The sequence below is a fragment of the Harpia harpyja genome, chromosome 11 (assembly GCF_026419915.1).
Source record: "Harpia harpyja isolate bHarHar1 chromosome 11, bHarHar1 primary haplotype, whole genome shotgun sequence".
Taxonomy (NCBI): domain Eukaryota; kingdom Metazoa; phylum Chordata; class Aves; order Accipitriformes; family Accipitridae; genus Harpia; species Harpia harpyja.
Genome location: NC_068950.1, coordinates 11797738 through 11820410, shown reverse-complemented (window position 1 = coordinate 11820410; position 22673 = coordinate 11797738). Strand labels below are relative to the sequence as shown.

General features: G+C 43.8%; 1 protein-coding gene and 1 long non-coding RNA gene across 5 annotated transcripts; both read right to left on the bottom strand.

The window, feature by feature from the left end:
• Positions 1-516: 516 nt before the first annotated feature.
• Positions 517-12618, bottom strand: NPL (N-acetylneuraminate pyruvate lyase). Of its 4 annotated transcripts, none has more exons than XM_052801682.1 (12): positions 12542-12618; positions 11840-11908; positions 10155-10228; positions 8931-9018; positions 7734-7791; positions 7568-7643; positions 6182-6274; positions 5223-5371; positions 4992-5038; positions 4104-4188; positions 2617-2656; positions 517-1194 (listed from the first exon to the last, which is right to left on the bottom strand). In XM_052801682.1, exons 1-12 carry the CDS (start codon positions 12595-12597, stop codon positions 1043-1045), a joined length of 987 nt encoding a protein of 328 aa, XP_052657642.1. In that variant the 5' UTR covers positions 12598-12618; the 3' UTR covers positions 517-1042. The 4 variants fall into 4 exon arrangements, with proteins under 4 accessions (XP_052657642.1, XP_052657644.1, XP_052657643.1 ...); XM_052801684.1 differs by lacking the exon at positions 12542-12618 and adding an exon at positions 12201-12350; XM_052801683.1 differs by lacking the exon at positions 12542-12618 and adding an exon at positions 12162-12289.
• A 1292-nt stretch (positions 12619-13910) lies between these two features.
• LOC128148161 (uncharacterized) lies at positions 13911-20607 on the bottom strand. The gene is made up of 4 exons (XR_008237197.1): positions 20504-20607; positions 19975-20196; positions 19710-19802; positions 13911-14916 (listed from the first exon to the last, which is right to left on the bottom strand). It is a non-coding gene; the product is annotated as an uncharacterized LOC128148161 (long non-coding RNA).
• Positions 20608-22673: the final 2066 nt, after the last annotated feature.

Below are 22673 nucleotides of genomic sequence, written 5' to 3'. Positions count from 1 at the left end.
CGACCCGCCCGCTCCTCCCGGCGCCGGGCAGCACCGCCCTCCCGCGTCTCATGACAGCGCCCGCGCATGCGCAGCGACGGCGACCGCGGCGGGCCGCAAAGCATCCTCAGCGACGCCCAGGACGGGAGCAGGCAGCGATGGCGGGTTGCTGCGCTCCTCTTCTTCAGTACCACAGCAGGGCCTCCGCGCCACAAAGCGCTCCCAGGCTTGACAGAGCGTAGACTGGAGCAAAGTAATTGGGGCCTGTTAGGAAAATTCACCCCTCCTCTACGCGCCGCTCACCTGGGCCCTGGGCTGAAATACTCAGTGAGTCACAACAAAAGGGCCTAGCGAGTAGTTCCCGTGGCGTCGGAGGAGAAGGGGCTACCCAGGCCTCAGCTGCCGCCGGCCCACAGGCAGCGAGCCCCTGCACATACCCACAGCAGCCGGGGCTGATCTCGCTCAGTTGTGGCTTTATTTTTGTCGTAAGGAAGAAAGTAGAGAATACGTATTTGTTAGAGAGCCAAAGGCTTTCCATTGCAAAAGGTTGGTTGGTTTTTTAATTTTGCATTAACTAAAGGTGTATAAACGCAGTAAGACAAAAGCGGGATTTTGCATGCACGGTCAGGGTCCCAACGATTCTGACAAAGAGTAAAATACTGGTCTGAGCAACCAGACGGGGTTGTGCCAGTGTTTAAACACACAGTGCGGTGCTCGTGAAGGTAGAGGAGAAAACATAATCTAGCTGGAGGGAGGGTGGAGACAGATCTTCCTCCTTTCTACACAAAAGGAGTCAGTATCCTCCAACTGGGGAAGATTTGCTTTTTTTTAATTAAAAAGATAACAGCTAGTCCTGCAATGTGCAGAGCTCCGGGGGAGGGGAGTAAAGTTACACAAAAAAGCGGCTACTTGTGCACCAACAAAGCCAGCCCTAACAGGAAGGGGCTCAGGCACATTGCCAGTTCTCTGAAAGAAATCGCAGCCCATCACGTGGGGAATGTGCCACATGACAGTGAATCCCAGAAAAGGAGCCTCCACTTCCAGATGGACACGTAAGTGAATATCAATCACCATCAGGCCACACAATGCTATCCAGCTTGGCTTTGGCCTTGACAATGAACTCCTCAGAGGCATCAACAAGCGGAAGCCGTGGAGGTCCCATAGGAATGCCAGAAACAAAAGTCATTACAGCTTTAGTCTGTGCAACACCAAAACCTGGGTGGACAAAAACGAAATCAGGACATTTACAGATCATTTTGCTTAAAGCAGTCTCTATACAGGTGTCCAAAAAAGCAGCAGCATAGAGTTCTTGTGTAATCCAGAATAAACCAGGCTTTAAGCACTTCTCAGAAGTGAGAACAGCGTAACTAAGAAGAGATGATTGTGCTTGCAGACAGGAAAGACATTACAGTAAAAATTACACCTACTTATTGCATTTATTTATATATTATACCATTATTGTTTCCCTCCTAAAGATACCAAGCAGAGTATATTCTTAGACATGCACTTTACAAACTGCTGTGTCAGTTTTACAGGTAACCAGGGCTGTACGTGTGTTCCTTTCTCCTTGCCAAAATGTATTGCCACACACAGCCCTGACAACAGAAAAGATGGGGCGAGTCCTCCATAGGTAAAACAAGCAAAAATCAGGCCACTTCAAACTTGCCTTCGCTGGCAGGCTGTGCTACCCCAGCCAATTTGTCATCACAGCAACCCGATGTTTGCAGCTTCACAGCTATCCCCTGATGTAGACTCACATAAAGCCAAGCCCTGGGAGTAGTAACATCCTGCTGGCATGTGACAATGACATTGGGTACCAGTTTAAACCACCATGGGAACCACTTCAAGAGGCCTCTCCGTCCATAGCTCAAGTCTCCTTATGTACCTCTGGAAATCTGGTGTTTGCTTCTTTATCTATAAGGCTAAATAATGATGCATTTCCTCTGACTTTTAATGCAAGAAATACAACCAAGCACTAAAGCTCAGCTAGATTCACTGGGGCTTGCATATGTACAGCAAAACTACAGTGAACAGTTCATTAAGTGAAAACCATGAAATGTCCGATTCCATCTCCCTATGCTACTCTGACTTGATTGGTTTTAATTGCTTTTTACATTAAAACTTGGTTTTGTTTCTAAAAATCACTCCATTTTAAAATGCTTTGGCCTTGTACAGCCTTGAACAGAGTTACTCTTAATTTATAGCAAGGCAGGAGAGTCAAATATTAGAGCTGTTTTCCTACTGGAGCACCACCATTTCAGAAAAATGACACTATAGAAACAAAGCTAGAAATGAGCTTTTGGAGACACAACAACAACAACAATAACAACAACAACAAAAAACAACCCACAGAAAGAGTCAGGATGAGAAAAAGGGTAAATCACAGTCACAGCTTTAAAGCTGTGAGATTTCACAGAAGAAGGAAGGAAGTGATAGTGGACTCTGTTGGGGATGCCTGGTCAGCTCCCTCTGTTGAGCTCCCAGCTGCTACTAACTCAGAAAACAGCAGACGTAACATTTTCTTACTGCAAAATCTTTCAGGAAGGAAGTGCTGAGGGTACAGCAACGTGAGAGTTTCTGGAGCACCAAGTCTGCATTTTTAGATATAACAAGGGAAACAGGCAGTGTAGGACTTACCTAGTTTGATGACAAAGTTGAGAAATTCCCCAGTGAGAAACTAGAAAAGACAGACAGTAGTTCATTAATGCCTTCAAATTTTAAGATGTAAAAGCATCTAGAGCTATTATGATATTTACATCTTATACAATTGTTGCACGGCTCTGAGAAAAGCCCTTGGCCACCTGGCCAGTCTATGGGAAATAGTAATTGAATTCCATTGGAATAGGGGAGGGAGGGATATAAGAAAACCATCACTCCCTCTCAGTCTATCACTCATGTTCAAGCTGTCTCTCACTGCAAGGAGTCCAAGAAGACTGGTAAGTCTCATATCAGGCTCTAAAGGTTTACAAATCTGAATATCCACTGCCTAGTGAAGAGACTTCCCAGAGCAGATCATCCTTCAGACGTCTCTCAAACTTTCATCCTGCAGTCACTTCTATTTTAAGACAAAAGAAGGATGCCTCAAATGTCCCATAAAAACATTGGATATAGATTTGTCCTGGTTTTGACTGGGATAATTTTCTTCCTAGTAGCTGGTACAGTGCCGTGGTTTAGATTTAGTACAAGAGTAATGTTGATAACACACTGATGTTTTAGTTGTTGCTAACTAGCGCTTATCCTAAGGAAAGGATTTTTCAGTTTCCCATGCTCTGCCAGCGAGGAGGTGCACAAGAAGCTGGGAGGGGACACAGCCAGGACAGCTGACCCAAACGAGCCAAAGGGCTATTCCATACCACAGAATGTCATGCTCAGTATATAAACTAGGGGGAGTTGGCAGAGGCGGGGGTCACTGCTTGGGGACTGGCTGGGCATCACTCAGCAGGTGGTGAGCAATTACACTGTGCATCACTTGTCTTTCTTGGGTTTCATTTCTCTCTCTTTTTGTTATCTTCCTTTTAATTACTACTATTATTATATTTTATTTTATTTCAATTAGTAAACTGTTCTTATCTCAACCCACGAGTTTTACTTTTTTTTCCAATTCTCCTCCCCATCCCACCGCGGGAGGGCAGAAGGGAGGAGCAAGCGAGCAGCTGGGTGGAGCTTAGTTGCCAGCTGGGGTTAAACCACGGCAAGATCATATACTGATTGCTCAGAACTCCTCACAAATCTTCAAGCTGCCCAAGACCAAGAGGGGTCAAGGCAGAGCTGATTTGGGACAGCTTTCTGCCCTACATCATGTAAGGTATCCCCAGAATATTCCTAGTCAAGGGGCTTGGCCATTGTGGGATTGTCCAAGGAAAAAGGCCAGGCCTTTGCTCACTCTGCATCGATGAGATCAGAGAGTTGAAGGATAAGTAAGGCCAATCTTGGTTAGAAGTTAGTAAAGACTGGACAAAAAGGTGAGGAGAGATTAATAACAAGCAGGGGGGTTGGAGCTGAAAGAAGTTTGCTTTAATAAAGCTACCTCAGGATATGGACAACAAAACCACATGGCAATCAGCCCCAGTAAAGCTAGAGGAGAAAGAAGGCTGCTCCTAGTGCGGACAGCGGAGATACTGTACCTGATACTTCTGTGCTAACGCAAGGTCTGGCTTTGCAAAGGCTTGCAACATCAGATTGGTTTTTCGGCCCAAATAGTTGTATGTACTGCCAGAAAAATACCAAACCAAAAATAGAATCAGTAAATGCAAAGGAGGAGCTTAGAACCACTGAAACAAAAGAAGCAGCCACAGGCTTTTGCTGTTGACATTGTAAGAATGCCATTATTATGATAGAGATTCATGCAATCTATGTGTGGTTTATACTGTCAAGCATCTCAAGTATGCCAAGCCCTATGGAAGAGTTTAGAGAGCAGATTTCTCTTCCCAGTTCTTTCCAAATGGAACTCCTTTTCAAAATTAAAAATAAAAAGACACAATTAGGCAATACAGAAAGTCAATCACTTAATTTTCCAGTTGCTTGTTCATTTAACAGATCATCTACACAAGAACACAGATATCACACAGTAATTCATCTAAGCAGCCTGGTATGAGGGGCAGAAGACGAATCAGAAATTAAACTCAGCAGAGCCCTTTTCCTCACAGACTTCTCATGCAAACTAATGATTTTAACCTCTCTGGGTTTTGGTTCCTTACCGATATAATGAAGAAAGTGATTCCCTACTTCAAAAAGTTGCCATGAGGATAAAGAAATATGTTGAAACCTTTGAGTGAGCTTATAGACTGCAGCAATAATCACCCAAACAAACGTAATCCAAGATCCCAGGTTATATGACTGTCCCATCGCTAGCACTGGAGCTAGCTCATCTGTCTGCTTGCTACTGTACAGCCCTACCCTGCAAAATCCTCCACTGTGGTGACAGAAGATAGTTAGAGAAACACTGTGTAGATAGTGGAAGTTACAACACTACAGTGTGTGTGTTGAGGGAAAGGAGTCCAAGCCATACTGACCTTCCAACTGCTCCATTTGCCCCTACTGCCAGTGCACTCAACAGTTGCTAGTTTGGGGTGGGTGGAGAGAAACAAAACAACAACAAAAATTTACTTCATGTAACAAAATAAAGAAAAAAAAGAGGTGGTGGGAGGGAGCAGCAAAACTACCTGGCACTGAATGTCCAGGGTCACTTTTTTCCCTAAGCAAGAGTATGCCACAGAAGAAATAATTTTTAAGGAGCTTCTTACCTCATCCACCCCATAAAGAAATACAAACTGTTCTCTCTCATTCTTGTTTATACACTGTGCGAGGTCCAAGAGGTCTGTGTCACTGAACTTCACGCCCTGGAAGGTGGGGATCCACTCTTTTATTCCATCCAGCAACTCTTCAACACGAACTGTGCAGAACAGCAGTCTCATATGAAGAAACGCACCCTTGTTCTGGGAGATTTTTCTGTCTTGTCCCCAAGAGGGAGACTTACTATTTTACAAGTTGTTCACTTTTGGCATAAGCCTAGTAAACTATATAGCTCTGAAACAACCAGTAAGACAACTTTAGGGTGATTATTTCACAGTTATACAAAAGACATCTTTCCACCCTCTTTGAAGCGTTCCTTTTACCAGATCAGAAGGGAAAAACCCTGGATAAGTGAAAGTTTAGGAATGAACTGGCAACAACATATTTTAGAATAAATATAAACTCATACATCCAGAAACACCACATAACCTGGTGTCTAGAGCAAGTAACGAAAGATATGTTTTCTATTCCTCATTTGTCTGCTAAATAATAAGACTTGAGAAGCACTGTGGTTTCACATGTAGTTTACTAGCAAACATGATTATGCAGTCTGTGTACACCAAGTGAGATGGTGGTCACTATCTTGCAAAAAATCAGGACTCAACTATGGTTATCCAAGGCAATTACCTATCCTGGTCCACACTAATTGCAAAGCCATGGTCAGCATCACCTCCCCTGTCCCAGTTGTTCAGTACCCATAAGCTGTGACTTTTTTCCAATGAAGAGGAATTCAATTTATTTTCCAGTCTTGGATTCACCTCCCATTTTTGGAAAGGATCCTTTCCACCAGCTTGCATGTGACGGGAGCAGAGGCCACATACAACTGGTAGACTAATCACACCAGCCACTGGGATTACTCAGGCTGCTATGAGCCTACAGGCTCAGGAAGAGCTGACTAAGCACTACTTACTCGTCACACCCGTCAGAGGAGGAATGTGATAGTAATAAAATGGAACTGCAGGGGCTTCAGACGCAACCTTCTGTAAGAAAGCGATCAGCTCACCTGGAAGAAAATAAGCAGGTACCCCTGTAAGAAAAGGAGACTCTCTGTAGTGAAAGACAGTTCAGACTCACAGCAGCCAGGTCTGTGGAGAGGCCATCTACAGCTTGTGTACCATACACAGCAAGTCATGTAATAACCTTCACACATCATAAAAACTTAAATGTAACAAAACTCAGTGGAAGACCTTAGGGAAGGCAAAGACAGTATTTATTTTAAACCAAACCGATTTCAGTAACTCACACTCATTCTCTTACAGATGTAACTCAAGCGTGCTCTCACACATGCAAGACCTGTGTCCCAAAGTGGTCTCACCAAGACCACTTGTGTGCAACACAGAGGAAAAGGGATCACATTCACATTCACCTCCCTGGGGTACTGCTCAATGGTGATGATGAGCAGGTTTTTGGACAACTTTTTTGTACCCTTTTAGGAATCGCAGAGTTATTATGGTTGACATTCTTCCTGAGAATCTTGTTCACTGCATCCTTCATAGATCTTGGGCAATCTTCCCTTGGCATAGCAGGAAGAGGAATGGCAAAAACCAACATGCTGAAATCTCACTGCCATCCTACTACTATCAGCGAGGTCTTCTGCTGATCTTCATGCTCCTCCTCTGTGCTTACCAGTTTGATTGCCACTGATCGTGTCCTTGGCTATCAATACCAGCCATTCTGGCAATCCACTCTGGTTTCTTGTGGTGCGTTCATATGAACATTTCCATTTGTAATTCATTCAGACAACTTTTAACATTTCTATTACAAACCTCCTCTTCATGTGGTTCTTTTATACTATGTTCATTATATTAAAAGCAAAACACTCCATTTATCAGTTCTGAGGTAACCTTAGGTGCACAGAACCAAATGTGATCACCTCAGTAAGAAGAGGCACGCCTGTGCATCAACACTTTATCAACTTGGTCAGTGTCCAGCAAGGGTCAGCATGGAACCAACTGCTTCCTAGTGTGGCCCAGATCAAGCGTGAACTCCAGACTATCCAGAAGACAGACTAGTTAACCACTCTTTCCATAAGCAACTCTTCTTTTTCCAAAAGGCTAACAAAATACATCCCAGAAGACATCCTTCCCACTTCTTAATGGGAGAATTCTGATATCTCCCATGTTTAAAAAATGCATCTAGGTTTTGCTTTTGCATGGCATCAGACATGACAGGTGTGCAAACATTATCACCAAAATATTTTCCAAAGAAAGAAGATGGCATTAATCCTTTGTCTATGATAAAGGTTTGGAGGGCAATATAAAAGGCCTCAGCAGGTCTGGCAATCACATCTACTTACCTTTGTTTGTGGGTTTGAAGAAGAAGGGGGCTATTACAGCAATAGCACTAGCACCTATGGCTGCTGCGTGTCTTGCCTATAAAAGAGAGAATGGAAGGTACCTGAAGGTACATCTGCTTCATATTTATTACACACATAGTGAAAAGGAATCATATCATATACACACCAGCTCTTGGGACTCTGGCAGACTCAGTGCTCCCACATGAATGATCACATGATCCAATCTGTAGAAAGACAAATTCAGAAGGTTTGGGGAGGTTTCAGTGATGGTGAAAAATACCAGTCTCCCAAAATGAATCGCTTCAGACCAGCGAGCCACAGAACAAGAACTTCACTGAGTTAGATTAAACCTAAAAGGGATTTGAACCTGTGTTGACCTGACAAGCAGACACACAGGGAAAATGCTGACAGTGGCAAGCAGCTGGTGGTGGAAAAAAGAAAATGCATTTGGAAATACGAATCACGTGGGACTCCTTGCTGTCGTATTTGTAAGGCTGTCAGGACGGACAAATTTTAATATTTTATTAAGGCATTAAGGATTTAAGGGGAAGCTGGGAAAAGGAAAGGATATCATCAAAGCATCTTTGCTTGCTGAACCTACTGCTCTGCAGAACTACCAGAAGAGTTCAACCTCACAGCAGCACCTTTGACTGCTTATCTGCTCCTGCCAGGACAATCTCCCAGGTTCCAGTCCCTCAGTCCCATTTCTGTGTTTCTCCTTTATATCCACACAAACTGTGAGCCTTCATACCAGTTTATTTCTGCTCACTATCCTTCTCACCCAAAACACCTCCTCCTCTCCACTGCCTCTGACATAGCAACTAGGAAGATGGCAGCAGTGAGTGATACAAGACTATGACAGGTACAAGAGATGGAGAATGGAGCTGCAGTTGGATACACAGCTGCAGATCTGGGTTGAATTCCTTCTTCTGCCACTGACTGCACCTTTAGAGAAGCACCAAAACACTTTACACCTCAGCTTCCCCCATACCACATCATTTAATATATTAAAAGGTTCAGAAATGCTCACAGGGCATAAATAGGCAGATTGCTCTTTACTTTCATTTCTTCTCAAGAATAAGCAAAGGGCACAGCCCTTTTCAACCCCAGAGCCCTTTTTTGTCCCCCTGCCTCTCAGTGTACCAAAGAGAAGGCTCTTACAAGCTCTCTGAGCAGCAGAAACAGACACCAGCTAACTGGCAGTAACAAAACCACAGACTTCTATGATAAAGGAGCTGGGGAACAAAGCCCAACAACAGAATACTCCAAAAAAAAAAGCCATTAGCAGATGTGGCCTTGCAATCAGGCATGCCTATATTATAATACGAGATCTGGAATCCCCTGTTCACTCTCAGCTACTCACTTGTCTTTTCCTTGGCACACCCATTCTTCTGCCAACTGCTTCCTCTCCTGGATGTTAAGGGACAGTCCTTCTCCTGTTGTGCCATTCACTGTTTCAACACAACACAACACAATTGCTGAGGCCTGGCCTATATGCATTGGTTTTACTGAAGACAAGAACTGACACTTTTGATGATATTAAACAGAAATATTTTCCCCCAAACTCATTTTAAGATAGCAATGGTCCACACCAGCATCTACATGGGGATTGCAGTGTTATCATCACTAAATGCTTGTGTTGGAAACCTGGGTGTTTCAGGATCAGCAGTGGTGGGAAGGAGGCGGCAGAATCAGCTGCTGAAACTGGGAAACTGTCCCCCAGCACCTCCTCCTCAGCAGAAACTACCTCCTTCTCCCAGCAGTGAGTCAGGCTATGACAAGTGCACAAAGGGACACCCAGCTAGCCAGGCAAAGTGATCGTCTATCCTCCACCCGAAGGAAACAGCCTGACCTGAAATTTGGTGTCTCTGTCATGAGTGGAACCATGTGTGCTACCTAGGCTGGAAAACGACGAGATGTCAGTTATCTTCAATCACAAACAACAGATTAAAATGGGATAGCTGAAGTCACTGCCATGCTTTGCTCTGCATCTTGGCACTCTAGTTTTGAGCTAAAATCTTATCACTGACTTCAGCTTACTTGACTATGCCAGGCTGTGAATGAAAGTGGTTTAGCAGATGCTGTATCCTCTACTCAACCATCCCTGCTGCCCCCACAACAGTCCCCGAGATGGAGGCAGGACAGAGAGGTGGGAGCAGTGCCCCCCTTGGTGTCACCCAGTGCACCACAGGTCTCCTAAAGAAGCCCATTTGGCTGTGATGAGCTCACTGAATTCCCTGGACTCCTGAGCTCATGTTTTTTAATCAGATGATTGTGTCTTGGCCAGGCAAATGGGAGACTCATTCAGCTGAGTCTTCTCTGCCAACACTGCATTATCCATTCATCTCTGGGAATGTCACTGTATGAAGGTAACACTTACTTTACCCCACACAGAAATGGGGTGTAGGCAAAACCAGATGCCTTAAGTATCGCTTGCACTCTCTCCACTCGTGAATATAAATATCTAGGATGATCCCACATCCACAGTCCCTCCCACTACAGCTCTTATCAGGTAAGAAATCATAGGATTCCCATCCAGGCAAAAGGGGTGTAATGCAGTTTCTGTAAAAAAAAAAAAAAAACTTACCAAAAACATTCTTCACGTTCTGCTCGCTTACCAGATAATCCACATATTGACGAATCACCGAAAGGTTAATTTGTCTGAAATGAAAGGAACCACAGCAACCATAAGTCTCCACCCACAGATATCTTAAACTTGGAGATTAAGAAACAAACAAACAAAAAGACACGCATTTTTGAAGCCTTGCATTTGTACGCACACAGATCACCCCAAGGTATGATACCCTCAGCATGTATTTAACTTTTCAGGTAACAGTTCAGTTCCAAATTCTTTCTTCCAGTTTCTCTTCCTCCTGGCAAGTAGTTTGCTGTTCCAACCTTTTATCTCAATTGGTAATTACTACAGGCTCGTCACAGCAAAGGACTTTTTGGGGGCGATACGAGAGAACAAGAGGCACTCGAACCTTTTTGACTGTTGAGGGAAACGGGAGTCCTCTTGAGAGCACAAAGATATTTGTGCAAGTGCTGGCAAATAGTTAAACTATACTTGTAATTGCTGAACACAGACTGTGAAATGGCATCTGCTGGATGTGACTTTGACCTCTCTCTCTCTCTCTCATTAAAGGATGAGGAAAGCAACAGACTTCCCTGACAAACAGGGGAAATTGAATTCTAGGTTTATCTTCTCTGCAGGACAAAGTTATTTTGTTTATCAGTGTATAGTATTTCACCTTTGTTTTCATTTGTCAAACATACAGACCAACCCTATAGTCTGGAAGCCAATTCTGCAACCATGACTGGGTTCACACATCACCCAAAATTTCATAGCTGCTTTCAGAGACCATATCTTACAAGGGCCATGCATTCCAGGCAGAGGGCCCAGGTCACTCTCCAAATAGCATGTTGCAATAAATTTGAGTTGTAATAAAAAATGAAATTGGAAATAAGTTTCCTTTAAAGCAAGAAATGAAACAGTGACTGTAATGCAAACGAGTTCCCGGACTGAGACAGTACCGTGCTTTACAGCACTTTTCAAAAGTAAAGGATCACTTTCAGAGGACTATACTAGCAAAACTCCACCGTCTCCCTCAGAAACACACACAGATCTTGACACATCGCCCATCAGAGAAGCTCAGGATCCTTTGCTGACTCCAAACAACTCTGTCTTGCAACATCAAGATGCAGTAGGGAGGACATCTGTTTACCATCACTGCTTTGAGGAAGGCCGAATTTCAACTTTCGATTTGATGTTATTTTCAGAACTGTGCAGTCCTCGCAATATTTTCTTCTAGTTTAGACTAATTCCATGCACACATATATGCACACAAATACATGCACGAGTTAGCTAGGGTAAAGAAAAGTCTAAAAGGACATCAGATTTTGACAATTATTTTCTAGCTCTCAAGAGTTCTTTTTAACTAGGATTGTGATTTGCCTTAACAAATGGGAAAATACTGCAATACTCTAGGTATATAACTTTACTATAATTTGCACCTACAAAAGCAGCAGAAAAAGAGATGGGAGACTGATCCAAACTCTCCAAACCCAGACCTACAGCACTTGCTGGGCAACAGGACGATGCACAGGTGAAGGGAACCCACTCTAGTGCTAGTGGGACCAACCTAATAGTTCCCCCATCCCATCAGAGATCCGATTTAAAAAATGAACACACAAAACTGATCAGTTCCAAATAAGAAAGAAGGAAAACAGGGGTCTAGGGTAACAGTAATCAGTGCAACTTCAACAACTCACCCATCAGGAGTCATTGGAGTGACCGTGGCAGCTACAAGACCCTGTAGCTTCTTTCCGGGTGTCATTGAGCTGTTTGGAAAAGAAAGAGAGAAAAACGATTACCATCTTTCTTTACATGTTGTTCAACTTCTGTTAAAAGCAAAACTGGACAGGCGAAGTTCAGAAGAAGTGGACTTTGCAAGGCTGTTATTTTTGGTCAGGGAGAATTGTCGTCTTGTTGTTGTTGTTGCTGAAGGAGCGGCTAACTACAGCCAGCACCATCCCAGGCCAGGACCTGGGAGCACCAGGTGCACTTAGGCCTCAGAGACATCTTCTGTTTTACCTTTCCTTCTCTACACGCAGGTTATGGTCTAGCACACACCTGGTAACGCCTGGCAGCCTGGAAGGGAGAACAGTTGTGCAGAGAATCGGGCTCAAAACCCTTCCCCCCGAGAAAGGCACCTTCACCCCCCCCTCCCCACCCCCGCAGCAGACACCGCGACCCGCCAGGCCTGCGGGCACCACCCGGCCGAGCCGAATGGCCAGCCCGCCCGCCCGGGCGGCTCCGGCACCGGGGAGCGCGGGTTGAGGCCCCCCCACCGGGCGGTGAGGCCGCCCCCAGATGCCCCGCCCCGCCCCGCCCCACTCCCCTCCCCTCCCTTTCCCTTCCCCTCGGCGCGGCCCGGGCGCTGGTCCGGCTGTCAGCGGCTCCTCCCGGCTGACCCGCCGCCCCGCTTCGGCTCCGGCAGGCTCCACGCACCGCCTTTAAATGCTGCCATCTAAAAAAGCGCTGAGCGGGCAAGCGGCGGACTGCCGCCGGCCTGAAGGGCGGGGGAAGCCGCCATCACCTGACAGCTCTCCCTCCACAGCCAGCCTCTCTTCATCCCTCCCCCCTCGGCCTCCTTTGATCACCCGTTAGAACAGCCACAGCCCCCGCGGTCTCCCATACACTTGACAAGCGCTGTTCAAAAGCTAAGGCTTGGTTGGATTTTAATCGCTATTTGCAAACTTTTAAAAACCGAAAGTAAGTAAATAAGCCCTTTAAAAGAAATAAAGGGCAGGGTGGAGAGAGAAGAGGGCTGGCTGCACGGCTGAGGAGAGGCCGGCCTCTACCGCAGGCTTTGCTGGACGAACGGCACCCACCATAGCCCGGTCGAAGGGCAGCACTGCAGCGCATCAGGGTGGGAGACTTCGGGGGGGTCGGGGAGGGTTGGTTAACAGCTCCACGAATCTCGGCGGGGATTTCTGCCCAGGCACGAGTCACTGCTGAAAAAAAAAGGGAATGTCTTTTTGTCGATGGCTGAAAATGAGGAGAGAAGCCTGGCTGCAAAGTGGGAGCGTGTTTGCCTGAAGCGACTCAGGCTCGGCTCCCCTTAGGTTGCCTACCCACGCGCTCTGGAGCTGCACGAGGGAGAGAAGTTCGTGCTACTGCTGTGATCAGCAGCGTCGAATGCTCTCCTGGAGCTGTCTGCTAGTGAGATGCATCCACCGCACAGTGCAATAGGAAGAAAAAACAGATTATCTGCAGTTCAGTGCCATTGAACGAGAAGGATTTCAAAAGGCTCGTCGTGGTAAGTGAGGAAGCAAACCCACACTGCCTTGTCGTGAAGGGAACAAGCACCAAAGGGCATGTCAAAAGCTTGTGAAGGCCTGGGAACTGCAATAAAGAGCATCTCTGATGAAAAGATTATTTTTTCCCCAAACAAATGAGTCAAATTTCATCTTTTCTCTGTTCCCAGACAAAAACAAAGGTGCAACTGGAGATGAAACCTAGAACTACAGCTCAGTAATTTAAGGGTAAGCATCAAAATACTATCATTATCATAAACCAAAATCCCATATGCCCCCAAAATTCAGCATTGTTCCAACTCATCTCACATCTCTGCATTTATTTTAAGCGACAAATGTGCACATTTCACCCTCAGGGTCTCAAATCTGTACTTGGCATCAAATTTAAAAGTTGTGGCACTGAAGAAATGAGCCAGCCATTGATCTCTGTGCCTTAGTCCCCCTTTGTAAAGTAGAGGTCGTATTTAGCTCTTCTGTTCCTTGCCATGGTTATCTAGCTGCAAGCTCTGCAGATAATAATTATATCTGATGGATGCGTGCTGTGGTGGGGACCTCCTGTTACTCAGCACCTCTAATTTGCAGGTCTTTTACAAATCATCACTATTTGGATAAGAGAAACCCAAACCAATAACATAAACATATAATGTATGGATAGAAAAACCATGCCATAAGCCAAAAGCCACAAGATGCACAGAAATGAGAAGTTAAGGGGAAGACCTGCTTCATTTTGGCCCCACTATGTACACCACCACGACCTGGGTGCAGCTCACCTTGTGGGTGCTGCAGGACACCATGAGGACTTCAACCAGGAAAGGCTTCAGCTGCCTGTTGCCTCATCTCCTGCCCATTTCTTGTTCCACTGTGGTGCTGGAAGCACTCCCAACACCAGTGCAATGCCCTGGCTCTGGGGGACACGGTGTGGGGAGCTGGGAGGATTCATGTAGCTGTGTGAGAAAGGCAAATGGAGGTCAGGCTATGACAAGCAAGCAGAAAACAGTGGCTCATGGGGGGCTAAAACTGGTCCTCGCGTGCAGCCCATATGGCTGCTGTTTTCTCCTCCAACATGTGGTTTTACCAGATGTGTACCACGTGCAGTGCAGAGTCTGGGCCCCATGGCAGAAAGGCAGCTGTGCACAGCACAATCCTCCTCTGTCCCACCAGAACCACAGCTGGTCTGGAATTCAAATCTTCTCCCAGTAGGTCTGACCAGCAGACCACCAGCACCTCTTAAGACAAGGTAGTGCCCTGCACAGATTTGTGGCTGACAGTGAACAGACTTAGAAGAAAAGAGGCTATGAAAGGCCATATAGAGTGCATATGGACTGACCACCAAAAAGACATCAATAGGTCTTTCTTGAATATGCCGCAATGCCTGCAGCTTGCAGCTCTCCTGTGGGCTTGGTTTGCTTCCTAGGGAAAATCATTTGGGTTTTCTACACCCATCCATAAAACAGGTGCAATAAAACATTCTGCCTTCAGCATGCACTTTCAGGTCTTCCATCAGAGCGTGTTTTGAGAGCATCCAGTGCCTGCAGTAGAGAGAACAATCCCTCATTGTTGTGTGCTCTGGGAGCACATTTTTCATGTAGTCACATAATAATCTCAGGAGTTTGGGTTTGTGGTATTCCTCCTCCACTCTAAAATATGCTCACTGTGGGCTGTTCACATGCAAAGATCACTTTCTCTGGGGTTTGGCTTTATTAACAATTTCTCACAAAGCACATGTATTTTTCTTTTCTTTGATGCTCATCTCATTCTTCCAGAAATCCCCTCTTCTCTATGCTCTTCCATCCCTATGGGTAATTTTTTCTTTTTCCGGGCTGAACAGTTCCTGCTCTCGTGGCCTCTCCTTGTAATACAGATTCTCCAATCCCACGATCACCTTCAAGGCCCTTCGCTGGACTCACTTTAGGAAGTCCATGTCTTCCCTTTAGTGGGGACATGCACCTCACCAGTGCTGAGTGCTGAGCAGAGGGGAAGGATGACCTCCCTCGACCTGCTGGCAACTCTCCTCCTAATGCAGGATACTGCCAGGGCACACTGCTGGCTCACGTTCCGCTTGTCCACCAGGACCCCCAGGTCCTCTTCAGCCAAGCTGCTTTCCAGCTGGGTGGCCCCCAGTCTGTACTGGTGCGTGGGCTTATTCCTCCCCTGCTGCAGGACATTGCACTTCCCTTTGTTGAAGTTCCTGAGGTTCCTGTCTGTCCATTTCTCCAGCCTGTCAAGGTCCCTCTGCAAATTTGCTGAGGGTGCTCTTTGCTCCATTGTTCAGGTCATTAATGAAGAGGTTAAGTAGTACTGGCCCCAAAAGAACAGTGTATTTTGGGAGGTTCAGAGACAGTTCAGTGCTCTGTAGAGCCATTTAGAGAAAGTTCAGAAGATTTTCTGAGTATTTTAAGAGAGTTTTAGAGCTACTTTGTGCTGTTGACAGCATATGAGACAAGTTTTACAGTCACTTGAAGTGGTTTAGAGCTGCTTAGAACAGTTGGTAGGAGTTACAGATTGGTCTAGAAAGGTTTTAGAGCTCTTCAGAGGAATTTTAGAGCTATGTAGAGGAGTTTAGAGTTGTGCAGTAGAGATTTAGAGGCATTTCAGATGTATTTGGAGACATTAGTGCTGCTTATAGCAACATAGAGGAGCTTTAGGTCAGTTTAGAGGTGCTCTGAGGTTTTTAGAAGAGCTTTAGAAGAGGTAAAGGAGTTTACAGTTGTTTGCAGTGCTTTACAGGAGTTTCGGCACACTTTACAGGACTTTAGAGCCTCTTAGAACTCTTTATAGGGGTTGTAGAGGAGTTAGATCAATTTAGAGTGATGTGGAGCTGCTTAGTGCTGTTCAGAGCAGTTTTAGAGGACTTCAGAAGTTTCAGTGCCATTTCTCTAAACGAGTTTCAGAACTGCAGAAAGGAGTTCTTCTAGAGCAGTTGCAAGGAGACTGAGAGGGGTTTGAGATCTGTTCTGAAGCATTTTACTGCAGCTTAAAGCAGTGTGGAGGAATTTTTTTAGATATTAGTGTTGTTTAGAGGATTTTCAGAGAGGTAGAGTGGAGGTTTTAGAGGAATTTATAGCTTCTCACTGTTGTTTATAGCTGATGAGAAGAGTATTAGAGCTGTTTAGATGGATTGTAGAGCAGTACAGTGCATTTTAGAGGTGTTCTGGGGCTGTTTAAAGAAGTCCAGATTGGTTTAGTGGCACCTTGGAGTGTTTTAGAATCAGTTAAATGATTTTAAAAGGTGTTATTTAGGGGGTGTAATAATAGCTCTTTAAGAGCTCATCCGAGGTGTTTTGTAGCTGTCTGGTGGTATTTTAGAGGGGTTGAGAGCACCTCAGAACATATTCAATGAGTTTTAGAGGTCCTTATAGGAGTTTAGGAGGCCCAAAGGAAATTCAGGGATCTTCAGATCAATATAGAGGAGTTCTAGATAAGATCAGCTGAATCTGAAAGCTGCTTAGAGGAGGTTTAGAAAGCTGTTAGTGCAGTTTAGAGGACCCTAGCACTCTTTAAAGGGATATTACAGCTCCTCAGAACTGCTTAGTGTGCTTTTGAGGAGTTCTGGAGGAATCTGGAGTTATTTTTCAGATCTTTAGAGCTGTTTACAGGAAGTTTAAGGTATTTTAAAGGTGGTAATAAATTGTTAGAGACGTTTAGAGCCATTTAATGGCAGTTTAGAGCTGATTAGAAGAGTTTTAGAGTGGATAAGAGACCACTTAGAGTTGTGTAAATTAAATCTGTTTTGAGGCAATTGCCTCACTGCAGCAATACAGAGGTCCTTACAGCTCTTTAGAGCTGATTAAAGGACTTTTAGAGCAATTTAGAAGAGGTATACAGTGGTTTAGAGCTGCCTAGAGGGGCTTAAAATCTTACAGTAGTTTAGAAATATTTTGACAAATTTTAGAGTTGCCCCAGCCCATCACCTCCCCAGTTCAGTGCTGGTTCAGGGTTGGACTGTCTTCCCACATCATTCAAAGCCCTGATCACTGTTTCTGACTCCCCTCATTGCCACTGTCCCTCTCCCCCTGTCCTTGGGTGAGGGTTTTGTGTTTCAGGGCAGTCTTTGCTTGCCTTTGGAAGGAATGCAATTAAGAAAATGATGGTAAAGATTCTAAGACTCTGATATTTACACTGATAAGGCCCTTTGTAATTACCAAAAGGAAAAAGAACTGTGCTTTAGTCAAAACCAATCCACAAGTTATTCCACAGAGGTTTGAAGGACAGCGTAGGTCCAGTTCAGCGGTACTACATAATACAGTGGATAATTACTCTCTTCATTCCTCCTACAGTCATCAGCAAATGAATACCTGCACGTCCCCTTACACTAATGTCCCGAGTGCTAGCATACCACATGGAATCAGCAGTGCCAATGATATGTGAGTTCAGAGTCTTAAGGATGAGAGAAAGAAGAAATGAGTTTACTGTTGCTGTTTAAAATACTTCCTCTCCTTTATACTCATTTCAAGTGCATGTTTAATGCCAAATACATCCTTCCGATGGAAAAAAAAAACAAACCCACATTTAGGAAGGCTTAAATGGCTGTGGGAATTTATATTCAGGAGAATCTGAATACATGAACTCACATTCAGGTTCCAAAATCTGCATTGTAAATTTTGGGCAAGGCAGAAGAAGAGTTTAGGCTGGCTGCAGCTGCAGCATGCTGTGCAGTGACCGGAAAAGCATCTTCTCACTTACCACTGAAATAAGCAGTGAAGTGTCACTAGTGCCAAAGCTCAGGGGATATTAGGACACGAGTGAAAACAGCAACAAAAATCAGTTGCTATTTTTCAAAAACAAGTATGGAAATAAAAATACCGTTTTATAAATTTAAGCAATTTTTCTACACGGAAAAGAAATGAACATGAATGTCAAAAGCTTATCTAAATAACTCCATAAGGTAATTTCAAATAGGGAAGTTATAAACACTTTTTTGTTGCCATGTGCCAACATAGTGGATTCACATATCTATTAAGAACACCATTATTCAAATAACTGATTTGCTGAGGGAGGTTAACTACTGAGGCCAAAGGCCCTGCAAGTGTCCTCCAGACTTTTTTGCTGTTGCTGTGTTAACACTTCCAACATTTTCTACACTGGCTACAATTTAGCACCCCTGTCCTTTACATTCCCCAAATTACACTTCTCTATACCTATACACAGTTTTGACATCTGGATTTTCCCCATTTTTCAAGCTACCATGAGTGCAGTTCTGGTTGGGCATAATTAAACTACAGTTTTGCTTCTCCTTCTCTCTGCAATAAATAAATGTATCCAGATATAATATTCTTTTAAAGACAGACCGAAACCTGTTTTCAGAACAAATATGAAGTACCCAAGCCTAAATGATGGCAGAAATTCAAAAAGACAAGACGTGTGAAAGTGATAAAATTCTGTTAAATACCGTCTCGTCTGGCTGGTATTCAGAAGTACATCATCTGAGAAGCTGACACGATGTCATTATATGCAGAGCATCTACCTCATTTTCTCTGCTCTAAATCTAAAGGTCCAAAAATCAAAAGAAATACTGACACCTCTGATTTTAAATTTGAGTTTTAAACTGTGAAGTTGGATATCGATACTACCTGGAAGCTTGCCAGTTTAACTCTTCTAGAATTGAGCATAACCTGGAGGATTTTCCTAATTTAGGATTTTCTCAACTGTCCTAACACAGACATTCAGACTGGTGCGTCTGCTGCATAAAAGATGTTTAACATACTGAGATGTTAAGGTGCTTAAATGTTTAATCTTCCCAGTAACAGTTCACTAATAGATACTAGAGTATATTCAAACGTAAGACTTTAGAAATAGAAAGAACTGTCACGGTACACTAGATCCATTAGTGAGCTGAAGTGACCATTGGCAACCAAGAGAGTTTGGGGGGCTTTTGTATTGAAGTAAAACTCACCTCTGAGCACAAACAACAGTGCCACCTGCTGCAGAATGCAGCATTGGCTCTTGAGAAGGAGAGAAAGAGAGACCAGGTTCTTAAAGAATCCATCTCTGGAGGCCTTACTTGCATAATCTAAGTAACAAAAATGCCCACCAAAACCCCACACCCACTACCAAAATCACCACTGTTAGAAGATGGGAGAAGTTCTGATATGATCCGTACTCATGCAACTAAGATCAGGAAGAAGCTTAGGAAACAAACCCTCAGCTAGGATAACTGATTGATTTGTGCTTATGTGGTTAGCTGGATCTACAGGCCAGAAAGAGAACACTTTCCTACAGCCATGCATCACTAATGCCTGCATGCCAATAAATACATTCATGATTAGATTGCAAGGGCTTTGTAATGGATTCCTCATTCTGCTTCACATTACCCAATGTGTACCCCAGTGGTTGTCGACTTGTACTGCTGAAGAACTATCACAACAGAGACACTCCTAGCAAGAAGCTCATCATTTTTTCAGTTATCTCTCCCTGTCTTTTTGGAGAAAGTGGAAAATATGATTATTTTAGGAGACCATTTTCTCTAACATTTTTCTAAGATACTAGTCCTTATGTGCTGGGCCTGTTTCTATCATTTCTGGACATGTTTTCAGGTCACTGAGACTCCATAGGGAAACCCTGGCCTCTCTAGGGCAATTTCCACATACCTGGGTCCTTTTCAGACTATTGGGGCTGTTCCCATCATCCCAAAATAAGCCTTCAGCAGAGTCAGGACCTTAACACAGGTCCTGGGCAGAGGAGCAGCCTGTCTAGCAGGTGAGATGCAGAAGGCCTTGGGCTGCCACTGTGGTTGCTATTTACTTTCTCCATATTGCTTGAGAGCATTATTTGTGGTACGGATTGTTGGTGACTTCAAATACTGGACTTTCCTATTGATAAGAAACAATCAGTAGATGTTCGTTCTCCTTAAGGTTGTTTTTTTGAGCCCTCTCTCTGAGTAATGTTCTCAGATGATTGACGCCTGGCTCTTTCCTCTTCAGAGCTTTTTGCAAAGAAGGTGTATTCTCTCTCACGTTAGACTATAGCTTAAGTCATTGTTAAATACCAGTTAAAAAAGCAAAAATAGCAATACAATAGATTTGTGTCAAGGCTTTTTTCTAGCAAACACTGTTACCTATGTGACCTTAATCCTGTTTCCCTGAATGAGATGTTCTTACCTTGAAGATAAAAATTGACCTTGTTTCATGTTCGTGTTTCTGAGAAGAATCTGTCAATAGCAAAATGCGGATGAATTTGTAGGGGAAGATGAATTCACTTCCTCTCCTTCCAGCACTCAAAGAGGACTGCAAGTTTTCTGTGGATTTAGATAAGTATTAATGCTGGCTAAAGTTTACTGAGACAATTGCTTGTGGGGTTCAGCTAGATCCCTAAACAGATCCATATTAAAAATAACCCTTATTTTGGGAAGAAGCCAAGTGAATAAAGCAGTATATAAAGCTGAGAAAGTTTCCAGTCTCTCTCTGGGCTCTATGGACAAAAGACAGGAAGGTTTAGGAAGGTTTTTCATGGCAGCTGGCAGGAAAGATTGATTTAGGATTAATTCACCAAAGCTAGAATGATTCCAAAATGTGACCTTCAGCAGAGAAATCTTAGAAAATGCCAAGTCAAGAGTGCTCTGGAGTGGTGTTGGATGTAGGAAGCTTTTTATTTGGTCAAGAGCAGTCAATTCCATGCAATCTCTGATGAATTGAGCACGGAGTCACTCATTTAGCAAGATTTTAGGTAATGCTGTCATTGAGTCAGCTGTTCAAGGTAGCAGGCAGATGCAATAGTTTCATGTGTCATTTCCAGCAAATTGGCTGGAACCAGGCAAAAAGCAGACAGACAAAATCCACATATGCATTTCCAGAAAGCAAATGACTTTTGGCTGAAGGCCAATCCAATGGTAACAAATGGGTGTACTGACATAAAATGCATAGGTTAGAGCATAAGGTCTAAATACCATCTCATTAGAGTTATGGCAGAGATTTATTTCCGCAATTTGCAAAGGATAATATGGAATCTCCCTGGAACAGTGCTATAGTGCATTGAACTGCTTCTTTAGAAGACAGTATACTTATGCTTCTTCATTTCCTTGCTGGAAGTGAGAATAAGATATAAAATGGAATTAGCTAGAAGGCTTTCTCTTTCTTTAGAACAAGGACATAAGAGGCTTCTTTGGGGAGATGAATTTGCAGAAAACCACAGTTCCTCTAACAACATATAAAGACACTTCTGCTGCCATGGACTATTATTTACAGTAGCTACAGTAACATCACACACTCAACTTCTTTGTTGTGAAGTAAGGGCTTCTGCATTATCTAATAAGTGTGTGTTTGCAAAAGCAAATGCGATTTGTATGTGAAGAGTCTCAGTTCTTTTAAATCAACATCATTATCAAACACAAGGCTAACTGATGCTCCGACAGGTTTAGGCAGAAATGCAAAACTGCCTGGAGCATTTGGGTTGAGACCACTTGTCAGAACATGTGAGCGGCCAGACTGGAAACACACGCATCCCTCTCTGTCCCTCACATGCAATTTTTTCATATTACACTACGGACTCATCAGTTACAAGAACATGACTCTAAGTTATCATTAACCATACTGTAACAAAACATTTTTTCCTGGGCTTCTCCAATCCTGACACAATTTGGTCAGTGGAAAAGATTAATCTTTTTTGTGCAAGTAGTCTGTGCTTGCCTCTAGGGATAAAGGCAACTTACAACACACTTCCATGAATTTGACAGCAGCTATTGTAATGTTGCCACAGAGCAGGCATATGTAAGCATTTTTGCTATATAGCCTGTTGGTTAAGGTCTCGTCTGGGCTTGTTATAGATAAGCTCTATAGAGAGGAAAAATGGAAATCACAAGTGATGACACCACAGGCTTGTCCTTATACTTATCCAAGAGAAGCTGCTAGCCTGAAAAGCCATTACTTAAGTACCAGTTCATTACAGCGTTCTGCACAGAAGTGCCTGCTGAAAATAGTAAAGTTAAGCTACAAATTGCATGCTTTTATGTGGTTGTGCCCTCATCTCTACTCCTTGAGTTTAAGGCAACAGTGCAGAAAAACACTGCTTTGTCAGCTATTCTAGAAAATACCAGCCAAGTCCCAGACACATATATATGACATTAAACAGAGGTGTCATAGGCTACCTTTGAGACTTAACTACTGCCTGTTTAATTAGTACATTTAGGGCTCCTCTGTCAGCAGCAACTCTTTGCATTAGAGATATAGTATATGGTATTTATATAAGCTGTATGAGCCTTTATTACTGCCTGGTTTTGCTTTTCCCCATGCAGGAGAGACAGCGAGGCAAACGAGCAGTATACATATGCTGTTGAACTTCCCTGTCGTATGTT

Bases quoted from the DNA above. Each gene is read 5' to 3' on its own strand.
- NPL (XM_052801682.1), bottom strand. From the start codon at position 12,597: ATGGCAGCATTTAAAGGCGGTGCGTGGAGCCTGCCGGAGCCGAAGCGG. The intron at 7,792-8,930 runs GTGAGTAGCTGA...GTCTTTCTACAG, and splicing joins GTGTGCCAAGGAAAAGACAA to ATTGGATCATGTGATCATTC. The intron at 2,657-4,103 runs GTACAGTATCTC...TGTCTTTTCTAG, and splicing joins CGTTAGCACAGAAGTATCAG to TTTCTCACTGGGGAATTTCT.